At 38.1% G+C, this 17,182-nt stretch overlaps 3 protein-coding genes and 1 long non-coding RNA gene across 7 annotated transcripts in view; 1 reads left to right on the forward strand and 3 right to left on the reverse strand.

Annotated features, from left to right (window-relative positions):
- Positions 1 to 189: 189 nt before the first annotated feature.
- On the reverse strand, positions 190 to 3,512 carry mkks (MKKS centrosomal shuttling protein). The gene is made up of 4 exons (XM_088610199.1): positions 2,528 to 3,512; positions 2,117 to 2,298; positions 1,393 to 1,503; positions 190 to 918 (listed from the first exon to the last, which is right to left on the reverse strand). Exons 1-4 carry the CDS (start codon positions 3,510 to 3,512, stop codon positions 490 to 492), a joined length of 1,707 nt encoding a protein of 568 aa, XP_088466325.1. The 3' UTR covers positions 190 to 489.
- A 38-nt stretch (positions 3,513 to 3,550) lies between these two features.
- Positions 3,551 to 3,892, reverse strand: LOC148646136 (uncharacterized). The gene has a single exon (XM_088610206.1). The coding sequence runs from the start codon at positions 3,890 to 3,892 to the stop codon at positions 3,731 to 3,733; it is 162 nt and encodes a 53-aa protein (XP_088466332.1). The 3' UTR covers positions 3,551 to 3,730.
- On the reverse strand, positions 3,749 to 4,859 carry LOC148646137 (uncharacterized). Of its 2 annotated transcripts, none has more exons than XR_015927947.1 (3): positions 4,769 to 4,859; positions 4,213 to 4,435; positions 3,749 to 3,935 (listed from the first exon to the last, which is right to left on the reverse strand). It is a non-coding gene; the product is annotated as an uncharacterized LOC148646137 (long non-coding RNA). The 2 variants fall into 2 exon arrangements; XR_015927948.1 differs by having other exon boundaries at positions 4,743 to 4,803.
- Positions 4,860 to 5,056: 197 nt separating this feature from the next.
- slx4ip (SLX4 interacting protein) overlaps positions 5,057 to 17,182 on the forward strand; it is a 41,568-nt gene continuing 29,442 nt past the window's right edge. For 2 of the 3 annotated variants that reach the window (XM_088610200.1, XM_088610203.1), the window contains exons 1-2: positions 5,057 to 5,263; positions 6,713 to 6,764. In XM_088610200.1, the coding sequence (XP_088466326.1) occupies positions 5,262 to 5,263; positions 6,713 to 6,764 (54 nt within the window). In that variant the 5' untranslated portion in view covers positions 5,057 to 5,261. The remainder of the gene's footprint in view (positions 5,264 to 6,712; positions 6,765 to 17,182) is intronic. The other variant, XM_088610202.1, reaches the window with a different exon arrangement.

Below are 17,182 nucleotides of genomic sequence, written 5' to 3' on the forward strand. Positions count from 1 at the left end.
AACCGGACAATTTACAATTTTTATGTTTTAAAATCTATTCTACATCTTTAAAACGCATTACGTTTGGTTGATATCGTGTTCATCGACACAACAATAAAAGCAAAGTAAACATGTGGGAATGTTTTACAAACAAAATACTTTCAACACTTAAACTCTTTGGTCTCATGAACACAATGAAGCGACGCACGGTAAGCCACAAAAATGTGTCTTTATTTACAAACTGCCACAGTTCACCCAGTCTGCTCCTTCGAAAACGCTCATTAATTCAAGTGTACAGTACCATTCTTCCAACAGCTTGGGATGATGTTGCCACCTGGTGGGGAAACCTAGTAATTACGAAAAGTAACTCTCCATCCATGCCATTAGAGAAACTTGGCAAGTTTTCACTTCTAGTGGGGGAAAATATAAGTATGGTCTATTTTTTAATTTTCCTGCTTTTACGCACTTTTAGGATCAGCTTAAATGCTGTGACATACAACCATAAGAATGTTAATTGACGTCTTGTATGACGTACTTGAGATCCAGGATGAGGTTGGCTGTCTCAACGGCTACCTGCAAAGCGTTGAGCTTTGATGGAAAGGAGTCCAGCACGAGGTGTTGAGCACAGCTCTCTGCTGGCAGGGTGGGAGAGAATGAGGGGCCCTTGCCACCGAGAATGACCCACTGCAGACCTTCATGTCGGTCCAGCCGTCCACAGCCACACAGGCTGACCACGTCCTTCCACGGAACATCGGGGGCAGCGCCGCCGGGGCCGGACCAGCGATGGCCACAGCGCAGATCCACGAGGGATTCCCCTCCGTCGTGCTCCAGGGATCGGCCCACTGACTCCAGGGCTCGGCAGAAGCTGTCAGCCGCCATCTGGAACTGGGTGGGTGAGCAGCCAGGCCCCAGTAACGTACCATCAACACCACTGCTGCACTGTAAGAGACATTAGGGAACCTATTTCAAAATGAGCTCTTTTCTCCCTGCGAGTTCTTCACGATGCATGCATTTATCAGACATATCACATTTCCGTCCTGATGGCAAAAATGTAAAGCATCTAGTCCCGGCTTTTTTAAAAATAAGGTTCTCCATAAAAAGCCGAGACTGTGTTTATTTAACCAGTCTCCAAAACACAGCTGGTCTAAAGAGCATTAAAAAACAACCGAGTCCACTGCTTTAAACAAAAAGAAATGGGGGAATCGCATCCAACTCCCCAGCCAGACTGCTCACATTTCAAGCTCATTTTGAAGCCTGCTAAATCTTTCCAACATCAACAGAGGTTTCTTGAGCTAGCTGAAATTGAACAAGGCACAACGCAACATCCCATGTGAGAGAACAATCAGACACTCAGATGGACGTACATTCTTAATTATTGAGCATTACAACAATGTTTTTCCCCCAGATACACACCTTGTTTCTGATGTAGGCAGCCAAATGTGTTTCTGTACACCCTCCACCAAAAAGTGCAAAGGGACTCTTCAGTGATAGCCTCAAGACATGTTCTGCATTTTGGCACGTCAACTGGAATAAAAAGCCATTTAGATATAAGAGCCCAGAATTAAAAATATTAATGAGTTTACAGTAAGGGAACTGCTGTAAAATGCTAGATTAAAAGAAATCTAAAATGTGCTTTTGAGTTTAATATATGTATAATGCATATAATATATGCATTTTGAGAATGTAAGCAAAGCAACAGTTTCTGTTATCAGTAACATGTAACCTTTGCTGTTGTACATCCTGCTGTACTGACTGTACAAGTTACCGTACTCCAATATACAAAAACATGGAGATATCATGTCATGAATGGCAGAATTTATATTATCTTAACAAATACGGCTTTTGATAGTAATATGATGTATGTAGCATGATAAAAGGTAGAATGCCATTGCCATTCCTTTAACTCAAAGTCTTCTCAAAAGCATTACAAGCAGGTAGAGTAAACAACATGTTATACAGAAATGTCTATTTTAAAACACCCGAGTTGTGATTTATTGCCTACTGTTGCTCATTCAAACCTACCGTGAATTCTTCATAGTCTTGACAGATACCAAAATGTCTTCTAGTAAAAAAAGAAGTGATGTGTACAGTAATTGTTCCAAATCTTCTGTTCTTAAAATAATCTAATACAGCCTACCTTGAGCTCATTAAGGGTAGTCTCATTTCTGTTGCACAGCCCCAGACTGCAGACTGTTGAATCTCCAGCTGGGATTAAATTAAGCATCTGTCTAGACCCAAAGCTCTTCACAAGGATATTGCTCAGCTGTCCATAGCACTTGGATGGAACAGGAGACTGAAAACTAGCAATAGGTAGGGCACCTATTTCACAAGAACGAAGATTAAAAATCATTAAGAGCCAGTCATATTCAAATTTTTAAAAGTTAAAAACAATGTCCATCATATTTGAGAAAACAATACTCTGCAAATCAACAAAAAATGCAACTATGATTCAATTCTACAAACTTTAAATTATACTCTACACAAGTGACTGGGCTATTTCCATGTTCTCCTCTTTATAATCGGAGTTACTTACAAGTGAATTACACACCTGTCATTTGACTTAGTGGTTCCATGAGTGAAATCCCCAACCTCTCTATGACAATCACATGATGCTCCTTCAGATACTGCTTCAAGACAGGATGTACCACCTTCTGACATGCCAGCAGCGCTACACCGTCACTGACGATCTGCTTCCCCATCCTCAGCAGCAGCTCCAGGACGGCTGCTTCTGGGCTGAGGCCACAACTAACTTCCAGCGTTCCGTCCCCCGTCTCCGAAAGGTCACCCGAGAGCGAAGTGTTGAACAGCGCCAGAGTGACGGCTCTGTGATCTAGCCACTTCAGGTCAGAAGGAGACAGCATCTCCGGCATTTCTACCAGCAGGCCAGGAAACAGAGCTGAATCCATCGCTCTGTGGCCTTCGACAGAAACGAAGACCACCTTCCCCAAACAAACACTTCCCTCAGCCTCACAGGGAACTGTCTGCAAGAACGCCTGCACCACCAGTGAGCTGACGTGTTGCACTTCTTTGTAAGTCAACATGCAGGCCGGTTTGCTAGCTATGACACTACGTGCCAGGGACAGCAGAGACTGACTGTTGCCAAAATCAATTCTTACTCTACAGCCACACTCCTCTTGGTTCAGATAGTCTTTACACAGGCATAGGAGATGCCTGTACACTTTGAGGGTAATGCCCGTTTCAATATTTAATCTTTGTGCATTTTCAATAAGGGCACAGGAAAGGATAGCTGCAAACAAACCACAATCGCTAAAGCAAGAAATATGGTTCAGAACAGATGCAGTTAGTAGCTTGAGGACAGGGTGTGATGTGAAAACTCCTTTCAGAAGCACTGCTGACGTAGATGTGGTCTGGACATGCCCTCCCACATTGTTATGTATTTGCTTGAGTCTGCCAGTAGGACCAAAACATGATGTTAAGATCTGCCTGAACACTGCCAGTTTCTGACACACTTTATCATCTGATAAAGGTTCAGCAGTACAGAGCGAGGTCTTTTTATTTGACAGATGAGACATCTTTGCTTTAGCCTATCAGAGAAACTAAAGACTTTGAATTTTTTTTAAAGTCCAAGCCATTTTATTTCACGTGGATAATTTACAGAAAGGCCATGCAGATTTATTTATGTCTGACCTCATTTATAGTCCCATTTCAAAATACAACCTTTTTAATTTAAACTTAAATAGCAAGGATCAGCACATAATGGTCTAGTTTGGCTCTTCCGATTGTGGCATCATTACTTGACATCCTTCCGTTTCAATGCAAGATCCGAACGAGTCGAGCTTTTCACAGTCTTTTGCAATAGATATGTCCCAAGGTGAATACCAAGAAAAGAAAGTCCTGCCACAAGCAGACAGTTCTTCCGCAACCAACCTCTATTGCTCATGTTAGCAGTCATTAACGAGGGATCTTTTTGTCATTAATTGGAGATTAATTTCTGCCTGAAATGAAAGGGAAAATTACACATATTGTTAGACTAAGAAATACAATAGAGAACTTCCATATTTAATAGATTTTTTTAAAAAATAGCTTCTCCAGATAGGTCATTGCCTGAGTCAAAGCGATTCTATTTTGTGCCATTACATCTTCTATAATATTCACTATGAGATTGCAGATGAACATCAATTCTATTTACCCACAGCACGAGAAATGGCTGGCACAGGCCAAACTTTAGAATTTTCATTTGAGCCACAGAGCTCAAAAATGACAGCTCAATACCTGTGATCAGTATTCTACTGCTTTCCTTTTGGGTGACTTTGCTGTTGGGAGACATAGGACACCACGCCGGGCTCTGGCATGTAACTGTCCTCCTTCTTGTGGAAGATAGGATTTGACTTGATGCTGTACCAACCCCAGTGTACCAGTCCAAGACCCGTGCCCATAACTATAAGCACTTTGTAGTTCTTCCACGCACTTCTTAGTCCCATAGTAACGCTGGAACCTACAAATTAAAACACAGTTTAAAGAAACCAAACAAAAATAAAACAAAATATAAAAAAACATCTCCATGCAAATGGTGAAGTCAAAAATAACTTTTTTAAAACAAAGAACCATTTAATTTGTGACGTTAGCTACATGACTCTTTACCCTATGATCACTTGCATAATGACTGATTTCATAGAAAGACTACAGAGTGAACTATAGCTACGGTTGATAACTGGAAAAATCAAGACACAAAAAGTCCGTAGTAAACAAGTATTATTAAACCAAAACCTAGTAAAATATTTTAAATATTTGTAAGGACTTACAAATACAAGTGACAAAAAAGACTCACCTTCAGCAGCTTACAGTTAGAAACACGGCGGCCATTTTGGGTCCTTTCATTTGCGAATTTCCACATTTATGCCTGTCAAATATATTAGACATGTTTCAGCGCCAAGCACTGCACTATAAGAGACGATAATATAGTGTAACGAATAATAAGATACAAACTATGAACATGTATTAAGTACTCATTGTTTGTCATTGAAATACATATTCAATTAAAAAATTAGTCGCATCTAATGACGCTTCACACTCTGTGTAAACGTCTTTTTCTTCCGTTTTTGTTCTTTTAGTTACCATAACAAGCAAACGTCTTCAAGTGTTTTCAAATTCTGCAGTTTCAGCGATCGTTTCTATGGCATCAAGGACGCCTATGGGGGTCCTTCTGTCATCCCAACGTGACCTGTATTCAAACCTGATGGCGGAAAGAGAACGTGGAAACATTTGTGCTGCTTTCGGTACGTAGCGGCTTCGATAAAAAAAAATAAAACAACGCAGTTTCCATGTAAGGAAAAACAGAAGCTATGCATTATAAAACATTGTTAAAATAAAATTGCATGTCTATTTCTTACAGAAAAGAGGCTTGTATTGTTACTATAGTGATAGTTCACAGCTGTTTCCACACATTTCTATGCACTGTAATCTTGTTGACATTTTACGATGGAATGGAATCGCTGTAACTATGTGTAGTATCGCAGCTGTACTTGCTCGTTTTACCTAATACAACTGGGTTGTCGGCCCCACGCGTCCCGAAGAGCCTTAATATTCATTACTGTTTTAAAATTTAGTTTGGAAACAAATGCTTTTTAAAAATAAATTTCACTTGAACATGGAATATTGTATGTATAATTACATTTTAACACATAAACGTATGTATCAGGAATACCGAGGATTTATTGGCGTTAGATGTTTTTTTAAAAAGCAAACCCTTCTCATAACATGTATTTATTGTTCGCAATAACTGTTTTCATACGTGCACTCTCAAGTTGCTTTTTGACGGTGCAGAATTTTAAGACACATTGGACAGAAGGATTTATATCGGTAATAGCATTTTTAAATTATTTTGAGACCAGAGTTGTGCACACATCACTATTGTCATTGCAAAAGTTGTGTTATCAAATATTAAACTATAAGACCATAAGCAAAATGCAAATAATCTGAAATGTATCTCTGGACTTACTTAATAGGAAGTGTGTGTGTGTATCCTTTAAGTTGCAGTGTTGACGGTGCAACACTTTTCCACAGTAAGTTTTTATTTGAAAGATAAAAAAGTGATCTAAGGAAAGACACGTGTCAGTAGCGTGCGAGAACCCAAAGCTACGTGTGATATGCTCTGGGGTTTTTATTTCCGCTAGCTTTTTGTTTTTAAAGAAAGCTGCATCAGTCACCAAATGATAACTGTGAACTACCTTCATATTTTATTCTTTAGTTTTCTTTATAAGATTTGGGCAACAGTGTGGAGTTCTTGTACCATACATTTTTGTACAATCATCTCTGCCCCTGCTGATTTTGAACAGCTGTTGTGTTTGACAGCTGTGGGACGGATGCAGAATAACATTCTGCAATCTATCATATTTTCCCCATAACCATTAAATACCAGAACCGCAAGGTAATTAAGGTCTGTATTGCTGTGTATCACTTTGAGCAATGACTCAGTGACAGGTTTTGCAATTTAGGCATGTTTCTTTTATGATATCATCCATAAAATATTTTTCAAGAAAGTGCTGGGAGGAATTGCTTAGTGCATGAATATGTTTTATAATTCTGAGATAAATTTTGCTATCGGGCGTCATAGAAGGTGACGACATTACTGAGTGTGGGAAAATGACCTTTGGGCACAATCAGAAAGTCATTTTTCAAAATGTAATTTTTTGCATGCCCTGCTCATAGTAATGTAAAAGTAAAGGTGTTCAATTTATATTTCGATGTTTATGTTTTATTTGCTATTTTTCAGGTTGTCACTGAATGTCATGCAAAAAATGTCCCCAAACAAGTTTGTAGTGAAGGTATGTAAATGAAGGAATTTATAATATTTTTATGTTTTTAACTTTTTATCTGTTTTTTTTATGCATATGTGATTTAGTCTGGATTTGTCTTAAGAAAATGCCAAAATGAAAAAAAAAATATTTTAATTATTGTTAAAGGCTGGGACATGGAACATTATTGTTATCTTTTTTGTTCTTTTTTGTAATTTATCAGTTTTAACAAATGGCTGCTGTCACAAAACAAATCTTGTCCATTTGTCCTCAGTGAGATAAGTCTTAATTTTCTATTTCTATTGCATCAGCAATGTATCTACCATTATCTTTGATTTTGGCTGAAGTGTAAAAGCAATATAGCAGTACAGCAAAATTGTACAAAAAAGGAAAAAAAAAGAGTTATGGGATACTTTTGTTTTCCCTAAGGTTCAAAACTTTTCTTCATGTGTGCCAATTTAGGCTCTGCCATTCCAGTTTGTGATGTGAATGCAGTCCAACATAAACAAGTCTGCGAATTGCTGAGGAAATATTATTCTGAGCGTTACCCTTTTCAGTGCTGAAGACTACATAATGGCTTTATGTGATCAAAGAGATTGTGCAGCCTGCTTTTGTTTCGTTGTTTCTGAAAATGTTCTGGCTAAGAGACAAAGGTGTCTGTGATGAATGAATCTTTGGTTTTCATGGTTTGGGAAAGTTTTTTAAGTTTATCAATAAAAATAAAAACATATATAAAGAAGTCTCCTCTGGAAATTTTTTTTTTTTGCAATCTGTAGTTGTTGCCTGTCTGTTGATAATAAAAATAAGAGCTATTGCTGAGATGTTGCCGATATAAAAACAATCAGTTCTGAGGAAATTAGCAGTGGCTTATTAAATGGTAGCTGCTTGTTATTTCTGTTGTGGCTTTGTACTTCACGTATTTAAAAACTGTATTGCAATATAAGGGAGCATTCTTAGGTGTATTTTATTTTCAATCTCTGTGCTAATATGAGAAAATGCCTATTAGGCATCACTCTACATTATAGTGTGCCAGCAGCTTTTACAGAAATTGTGAAGAACTGGAGACCAAATGAAATCATGGAGGGTAAAGGCTGCATAGTGCAGTTTCCTCACCGGACGCCTGGCAGGGGGATTCCCTGAGCAGGAGCGGCTGAGCTCGGGACCGGAAGCTGCTGTCCGTTCCTGAGGGGAGATGAGGGCAGTCAGGGGGAACGGGACTTCACTGGGTAGCCTCCAGCAGGGGGCAGAGGTGTGTTCGCGCTAGAATTCCTCTGGTCTCCCGTGCACTTGACTTTTAACTACAGTACGTTTGGGCTGGGCTTCCCACGTGAATAATCAGGGGCATAAGTCAGTCAGCTTATATCTTATATTTGTTGTTTTTATCAGTTGAAACTGGCCTATTGTAACTTTTATGTAATAAAACAAGCACACACTTGGTTCTAAGTTCTTCTTATGAATGCACGATGTGTAAACATCTTGTTCCATTATTGTAATAGCGATGTGACCAGCAGAATTTCAGCAACACCAGAGCCACAGTTAATGTGTGCATGTTACTGCACCACCTGTCCAGGTGTTTGAGCTGGCTTTTATTGAGCACTGAGCAATGATGGCCATACTGTAGTTACTGTGGTCTGTATGTTTTACCTTGACTTAGAAGGATACTTTTCTGTATTTCTACCATCTAACAGCAACCTCTTGCAAATTCTGTGTGGGATTAATTTCTGTCCTTTACTTTAAGCAAAATGCTCCATGTGGGTGTTCTCTGTCTCATAAAGTTTAACTGTACATTTCTGTGATATTTTAGGTTGAAGATTGTCTTACATGACCCATTAAATCAGAATCACTGAGAAAGGCCAGACTCCCATTTTGTTCAAAGGCTTCTCATCTTAATTGTTGATTAGAGTCAAGTAAAATTAAACATATCCCTTCAATTTTAAACTGGAATGCAAGCATGAGATTTCTTTGGAGGATGCAGTACAGAACAATTAACAGACTACTTGGCAGATTGCCTTGAATGTGCAAATTAAAAGTGGTTAGAAATGTTTTATATTCACAAAGAATCAGCTGTGGGCCATCTAGTCATCTAGAATCTGAGCTCTTCCATCATAAGTTCTTTGCCTGTTTTTGATTAGCCCTGAAGCGCCCAACAGTACTCTTGTTGTTGCACCAGCAGGGGGAAGTGTTGATTGAATTTGATTAAACAGTTGTGTTCTGTAAGTGCAAAAGAAATGTTTTGTGCTTAAAATGCTTTCAATTTATATATAGAATTGCTACAACAGTGTTCCTAGTCTTTTTGTAATTTCTTTCCATTTTAATAAACATGATCACCTGGCCTCACGGGCCTTTCAGTATATGAATACAATTGTTGTAATCTATAATTATATCTGTTGAAACAACCTTTATTTTATATAGCACCTTCCATGGTACATCATCTCATGGCATTGTATAATAAAACCAAAGAGACAGGTATACGCAAATGAAAGCTGCAAATGACACAGATTTAAAAAGACAGCCTTTGAAAGTACAAGTCTCACAGGAGTAGAGAGATCATTCCACAGTCTTGGAGCAACAGACCATAAAGCAGGATCTGCAGTGTGTTCTGAGTCTCGTGTTAGGAAGTGAAAGAAGGCTGGAATCCAAAGAGCAGAAACAACAAGCAGGTGTAGGGTGGGTTAGCAGTCCACTGATGCAGTCAGGAGCTGAATCATGCTAGCCCTTGAAGGTCAGCAGCAGTATTTCGAGTCTTATCTTAAAGTCCACCGCTAGTCAGTACAAGAAAGCTAAAACAGGTGTTGCCGCTCACATTTTTACCAAAACTAAAATGTATGAACACACAGTATGTATTCTGAACGCACTGCATCTGGTTAAGAATTGTATTAGGATGCACCGGCAAGCGTGACATTACATATAATGAAGCTTGGAAAATGCAAAAGCAGATTGCTATTAATATTTCTCTATTGAAACAGATTTCTGTTGACCTTGTAACAGAGCAGGCGCAGATAAAATCCAAATCTGAATCTCAAACATCCTGCTATCAGGGATCTCCAAGCTCAGCATCTGGACGTGGAGTTCCAGTGGGCAGGAGAGAGCCTCAATCCCCCTCCATCTAACGCTGGTCAGGGAGTGGAGGCTTTGATAATTAATGCTTTATCATCAGCACGTGGCGATATTTGTCTCATGTTACTTCAAATTAAATGCTAAAACATTTACCAAGAAAAGGACTTTTGTCCCTCTGAGGATGAGGGATGTATGCTATTAATGAGGAGCTCGGAGAGATGAGCGGGCAGTAGTGCAATTTAGTTCATGAAATTTTAGAGGCATCCCCAAACTTGTATTATTGCTTCCGCTGAATTACTGCAGTACCTTTTCATTATAGTGTAATTAAAAGTTTGTTTGAGAGGTCATATTCTGGATGAAGGGAAAGTGGAGTCACGTCTCATAAATCAAGAGCTTATTTGCCGCCAGTTACAGCTTAAGCTGAAAGACATGGCTTGGGATTTCTTCTCAAGCAGATTTTCTCAAGACTAGATGAAATACCACTTTTAAGAGAGAACCCTTGAAATAGAATGCAGAGAACAAGTTCCCATGCAGTATCTCACAATATTCACAAAACATCACAGTTAAGCATGAAATGATCTGTGATCTACATACCTGAGGAACAATGAAATCCAAGTTCAGTGCCCCTTAATACTTATACTTTCATCTATGGCAGTGTATTAAGCTGGATTTTATTTCATACAGTATGACTTATGAAGTTTAGTATTGAGTAGTCACTGTTGCGGTGTATTCTTAAGGAGATATGTTATTGAAATGAAATAGGTGAAGTAGTCAATATAAGACCAATTAAACTAAAAATAAAAAATGAGAATACAATTCCCTGTGTTTTTGAAGTGCTTTTTCAATTTGCAGCTTAATACATACTGTGGGGTGGTCAGATGTACAGGGTCTGAAGATTGTTTTATGAGTTTGGATTTTGAGATTCTTTAGGGGGCTCTGGTGGTTTATTACATTCTGTAATAAAAGCAGGTGTTAGTATCTTGTTGCTTGAGTCATCTGGTTATGCTGAGCAGTACATATTAGATGAACTTCAAACAAGCTGTGAGGATATTTACTCTAGATACTGATGGAAGTTCCGTTCTGTGTTTTCTTAAGTAAATTTGACAGTGACATTCATTTAACTGTCTGGTAAATGAATCTGTTGGTCAGAATCTTTCTGTTGAAGAATTTTAAGTACTAAAAAACGTTTGCATGCTGCTTCTCTTCATTTTCCTTCTTATAGAAACACATTTATGCCAGACCACACACTGGGAATGTTTTTAGGCTGCTTATCCACGTAAACAGCCTGCCTTTCATGTAAAGTGGACATTTTTAATGGGTCTGTTTTCATGCTCGGGATTTGATAACCTTTTTAATCAGCATACATATGCTTAAGGATCATCATTTCTTGACTATACAGTATCTGTTATTCCAAATAGGCAAATATTTATTTGTCTGTCAAGATTTTGTTTGTCAGAAGCTGTCACAACTGATTTGATCTTTTGCATTATATGTGTCCACCAAAGAAGCAAACAACTTTACGAATAAAAACTGTCCGCTAGGATAATAAGTGTCAATCTTCAACTTCTTGTTTTTTTGCTCTTCCGTTGTCCTAGGGCTACATGAATAGTCTTTTCTGGACTTCCATTTGTTTGAGCAATTCAGCTACATTGTTATGTCCACTATCCTTTGTAGTAATATTTGATTGCAAGATCAGTGAGCTATTTGTCAGTTTACAGAAACTGGAATAAAAAGGACTTTATGCTAAAACCTTAAAAAAGTATACATGCAGTTTTAAATGTTTTTATGAAAATGTTTTTGTAAAAATTAAGAGCTATTAACATTTATCTGTATCAGTTTTTGCTTTTTCAGACAAAAAAGTACTGTGGGAAATCTTTTAAAACTGAGATCTAAGAACAGTACAGAAATGTAACTATCATCCATAACATTTAGAACAGCGACACCCACAGACATAAACAGATCATCCTGACAGACGTAAATCAAGCACCCAAACCTGGAACCCAGTGGAGAGAAGCAAGACCCTGGTTTTATGGAGTTAGACAGCATCTGCCACTTTTATTTTCCCACTGTAAACATCTGTGGCTGGTTAATGTTAGCCTTGTAGCTAAGTACTCTTGCACTGAACTGGGTCTGGTTCCTATACGACCTCGGCCAAAAACTTTAAACTTCTGATAGCAGTGGCAAAGGGCAGGGAGGTACTGAGCAGCACGCCTCATCTGCAGACTAGCTCCCCTGGCCGTAAAAACACAAGCTGACAGTGGGAAGCTGGGAGAGAGATAAGGGAAGGTAGAGAGTCACTGGGGAACTGAGAGTGATGCAGACCAGAGCCATTGTTGGGCAGAAAGGGAAAAGAGCCCCTGTCTCGAAATTGCTTCAGTATTTATTTACTTACTGATTAGCCAGTAAAAATAGAAAGTGCTGTCTTACACAAACCTGAAAACACTCAGTGGTAGAGAACAGTCGTGATTTTCAGTTTTGGCAGGTCATGCTAACCGGATACTCACTGAGGAAAAATGGAAAAGATCCCGCCGATGTACTTTGTAAACTGAGAGGCTCATTCACAAGGTACCAGGGAACAAAGGCATTACAATAAAAGGACAGGGATTCTGTAGCAGTTATTCTCTCTTATCTGCACACACACCCTTTATAAAGTATTTTCTCTCTAAGGGACTTGGAATAAAACCACATTGGCCCATTTACTGTATGTCTCTGTGAAACACGAACTTCCATTAATATTGCTTTCAAAGTTGGAGGTGTGAAACTGTAGATGGTCTCTCTCAATAGCAGGTTTCTTACCTTCAAGCACATAATGAGTTGCGTGTCAGCAAGTTTTTTTTTTCTTTGGAAGGAAGCAACGCACACTGCATCAGAAATCGTACTCTTGTGATCTAGTTCTCTCTGCCAGACACTCCCACTGCTCCACTCCTTCTTACCTTCCAAAGAGTGAGACTGGATTCCAGACTCATGCAAGGAAATAAGTGTGTGGTTAGCTCAGTGGCTTAAATCGGATATTTCTGAAAAGCCAAGAGCTCAGAGAGTTCTGTGAGTCACAGTACTCTTAAGAGGAACATTGGTTTTGTGATCATCAACAGCCGAGTTCAGGGAAGAAGCCATTTCCATACTGTGTGCCACAGAATACAAAGACACTGAATTTAGGCATCTTGAGCCTGTGCTAATTGTGATGAGTTGTCTACTAGTAGGCTACACAAACTATCTAGCGTTGGTTCAAAAAATCCTGATATTAAGCATGAAGATGTGTTAAAGTGTCAATCAAGCCAGTGACAATGAAAATGTAGACTAGAAGTAGTTATGTATATATTTTGTTTTTTTTAAGATGGGTTTGCTGTCTCATATTGAGTATTCTTTGGGTCTGAGGTTCTTGGTTTATAGTTGGAAACCAATGTTGTCCTGCTCGGTTCTGAAAAAGCTCCTAACTAGAGACCATTAGACCATTAGTCAATATGTAGATCTTGGTTGATACAAGGATCTTCTGGAACTGAATAAAGTTCTTTAGATTTTTTTTATTTTAAACTTTTGAGTCTGAGACTGACTGAATAATGTGATGTGGGCTAGTGTAAATAGTGTAAAATTGTTGTTTCTGTTGTTTTTATCTTGGCAGCGCTGGAGCAAATTTCCTTCAGCTTTGTTAACATGGCAATAAACTATTGAGTCCTTGAATCCCTGAGAATGGCCACCCAAAGTGATGTGGGTATAGCCAAAGGCAAAGCTCTTGAGTAATGCAGAGAAGAGCTCTGCCTGGTGGAGGTCAGTGGTTTGTAATATATGACCTCAGGGACTGAATGATAGACACCTTCTGGCTAGTTTGAAGGCAAGCCATGTTTCAGAGCTGCTGAGGGTCAAGACTATATCTAAACTATATCATTCCTGCCTTATTACCAAATGTGTCTCCAAGCACTCTATCGCACTGGTTGCCAAGTCAGGATGAAATTTTATTTCAGGACATCGTTTCAAGCAATATATTTTAATTAGGTGATAGTTCTACAGAATAGATGGTGTTATTTATGCAAAGGCAAAAAAGAGGTTCTGTTGACCCCCATATTTTGCATTGTATATTTTATTTTCATTGGCTGTTGGGATATTTTCTGAATAGGAAAAAAAATTAATGCCAATAGACACAGTCTATAATATAGTATATGCTTTTACATGCTGTGTTCATTTACATTATCACCAATTCCTAGAACCACGCTGCACTGTGTAAACAAACAATTATATGTTTTGTAACATTCATATATAAACTATACTATATACTAAATATATATGTGTATATGCAGTATACTAAACTATATCAACTATAAGCATTGTAGTTAAAATAAGTTATTTAAAAAGTTATTCATTAGAAAGCCCAACAGTCAGTTTTCAGTAACAGTGAAAACTGTTATAAAAGATGCTAATATTGATTATTAATAATAATGTTAATAGTAAGACCTAATAACTAATACTATTAATTACATGTAATCAATCACATTGTTAAAGAATGGGTACAAATACTACTTTTGCAGCTGTGTGCTTGGCATGGTGACTCATTCATTGGTCAGCTACAATTCATTGAGTGTTGCCCTAGACTGACAATACTCATATTTAGTGATGTGTGAGTTCACATAAAATCATTTCCACTTTTTTGGTATTAGGACTGTATCTATCCATACCTTGCTTCAAAATAAAATGCTGATCTTATTGTTTTCATCTAGTCCTAAAAAAAAAATAGTTCTGTAATTTCAAAGTTTATTTTGACAAACACATTAGAAAGAACCTCTCCTGAACAGGAAACCAAATCACAGACCGTGTGTGAACAGGCCATCATGTAGTGCTACAGCTTGTGTATAAATTTCAGTCTTCCCCGTCGCTGTGAGGATGTGAGAAAAAGAATCATTTCCAACAGTTGCTGTTTGGATCCTTCCCAAATAATAAATTGAATCAATAGACATGTTCTAGAGATTTCATCAGCCTACAGGTTAGCTCCTGTAATGAGTTGGATCTGTTCAGTTCAAACAAAGCTAGTGCAATTTCGCTGACACTGTTTGCACCTTTTCAGTCTAGTAGCAACATGCATCATTGCTACTGAAAATCAGACAGTGAGCTATTGTATACCAGGATATTTAAATACCTTTGATCCTATTTTATTTCCACATCCTGACTTCAGAATCCACTAAACAGAATAGCACCAGGCATATCAACCCATTTCTTTAAAACCGCATTCAGTTTAACAGGGTTCCTTTGAAAAAATGGATGTTTGTTGTTCCCTTTTGCAGCTTACAGAATCAGGGAACATTTTGACATCTTTAGATTATTAGAATAAAACCTTACTTTAAAAAAAAAAACTTAATTATGCTGTAGACACAAAGCCAGAAGCATCACGGAACCCGATTGTCAGCATTTCACAGATTGACTGACAGGCTAAGTCACTCTCCTTTCTCCTTTCCCACGACATTGTAATTTTCAGAACCACTCAACTGAAACAACTGGTCAGCAGCAGATAGCCATGAGACATCTGACATGACAAAGACAAGGGAGAACAAGCGAGCTGAAAAAATCTCTTCATGGAGAGATTTAACAATACATTGTACTAGTGAAACACACACATCTGGAAGGCCTATTTTTCGGATTTTTAGGAAGTTGAAAAATTATAAGAATTATCTAGTTATTGCTTTCAACCAGTCAGTCTTCCATGATTATCACTGAACTGGGGTTTCCTGAATAATGAGCGTTTGAAAAGGATTGCAATTCTGCATGACCTGAAGTTGTGGGTCTCGACCACAAGGGGGAGCTGTGCATGTGTGGAATTGTCTGTGCTTTGGAAAGGGAATGGTGAATTCGGAATGGAAGCAAATACAGCCATTTATAGAGATGTGTTTATAGTTAGAAAAGCCAAACATTTTCACACATTTATCTTTCAACGTAATGATCTAATGGATTAATGCGTCCGTGAGCTTGTCCTCTAGAGCACAAAGTTGGCATACACCATCTTATGCTTTAGACCTGAAGACGTGAGAATTTTGGGAAGCTTTCTGCTCGGAGGAATTCCCCCCCCCCCCCCCCCACAGCCGCCTACATAGGATAAAGGTGTTGTTTTTCATGGTTTAGTCATCAGAAATTTAAAGGCCAGCTTCCCAGCCAGTAGAGTATGTTTAATGAGACAGGCTGCACACTACTTTTGCTGGACTTAAGCACCAGTTTTTTTTTGGTGGGTTCTGGCAGTTCATGTGTTTTAATGATTGATTTTTTTCCTTTCTTTCATGTTCCATGAAAATATAATAATTCTGAGGGGGAGGGTGGTCATAGTATCGGCTATGTTTTTAAACAAATTATTTGTGAACTGAAAGAGGTAATGTAAGGCACAACTGTGATGTATTACTATGGATTTTCTTCCCATTAAAGCCTTTGTAATTGATTGGATTGGATTTCTGCTTCATTGTAATGAAAGAAAAATAATTCTCTTTACTGCATCTTTTGCATGGTATTGAAAACCAGTGGAACTACAAAAACTAAAGATATCAGAAGGACAAGAACGTAGGTTTTTGGTTGTCCTTCCTTGTTGTCCTGCTATGTTATAAAAGTGTACTGCTTTTTAACTAAAACAAAATGACTTTGTTGACACTCAGTGATCTCACCTGCTCCATGAATACACATTTCTTCATACTGTAAACCTACTGTATAATTCTTGTATTCATGCAAATCATAGATTTTTTCAACAACTGTAATGACAACACACTTGCGATTGAAGATGTAAGTATCACAACATATAAACTGAATGAATAACATTAATGGCTGTGACATTATTGGCATCTGTTCTTCGTGTCACTTAGTGTTGGTGACTCAGTGATACAGGTCTTCAGAAATTTTAACTTGTGATAATGTATTCTACCCTGAGGAAATATTTATTAAATAAAATACATACAGTGTTATTTATAAAGTGCTCCTCCATTACAATGCAGCATTTTGTACTGTGTAGCTGTACATACATACATATATACATATATATATTTGAGGTCATGTCTTTTCAAATACAATTCAAGTCTAGTGTGAGAAAGAGCACGTACTATAGCAGATTTCAGTTGTTATGGATTGTGATTGTAGGTTTATAGTATGCCGCTGTGATACGTATTGTGTAGAATAGACTTGCTTATCACACACTACCTGAGTATTGTGTGTGAGTATACAATACCACCTGTTAGCTTTTATTTTATCTGGGATACACTCCATCTTATTTTCAAACAGCCTTTGGAAGGGAGGAAGATTAAAATAATCTGACTGTCTTTTTTGAAAGTTTTTTTTTGGAAGCAAGGAACTGTCTGAATCTGTTATGAAAAGTGACATTTAATTATTTTACACAGTCTTCAGGTTAGACTAAGAAACACATTACTTACTGGTAC

The sequence above is a fragment of the Lepisosteus platostomus genome, chromosome 17, assembly GCF_059453375.1.
Source record: "Lepisosteus platostomus isolate fLepPlt1 chromosome 17, fLepPlt1.hap1, whole genome shotgun sequence".
Taxonomy (NCBI): domain Eukaryota; kingdom Metazoa; phylum Chordata; class Actinopteri; order Semionotiformes; family Lepisosteidae; genus Lepisosteus; species Lepisosteus platostomus.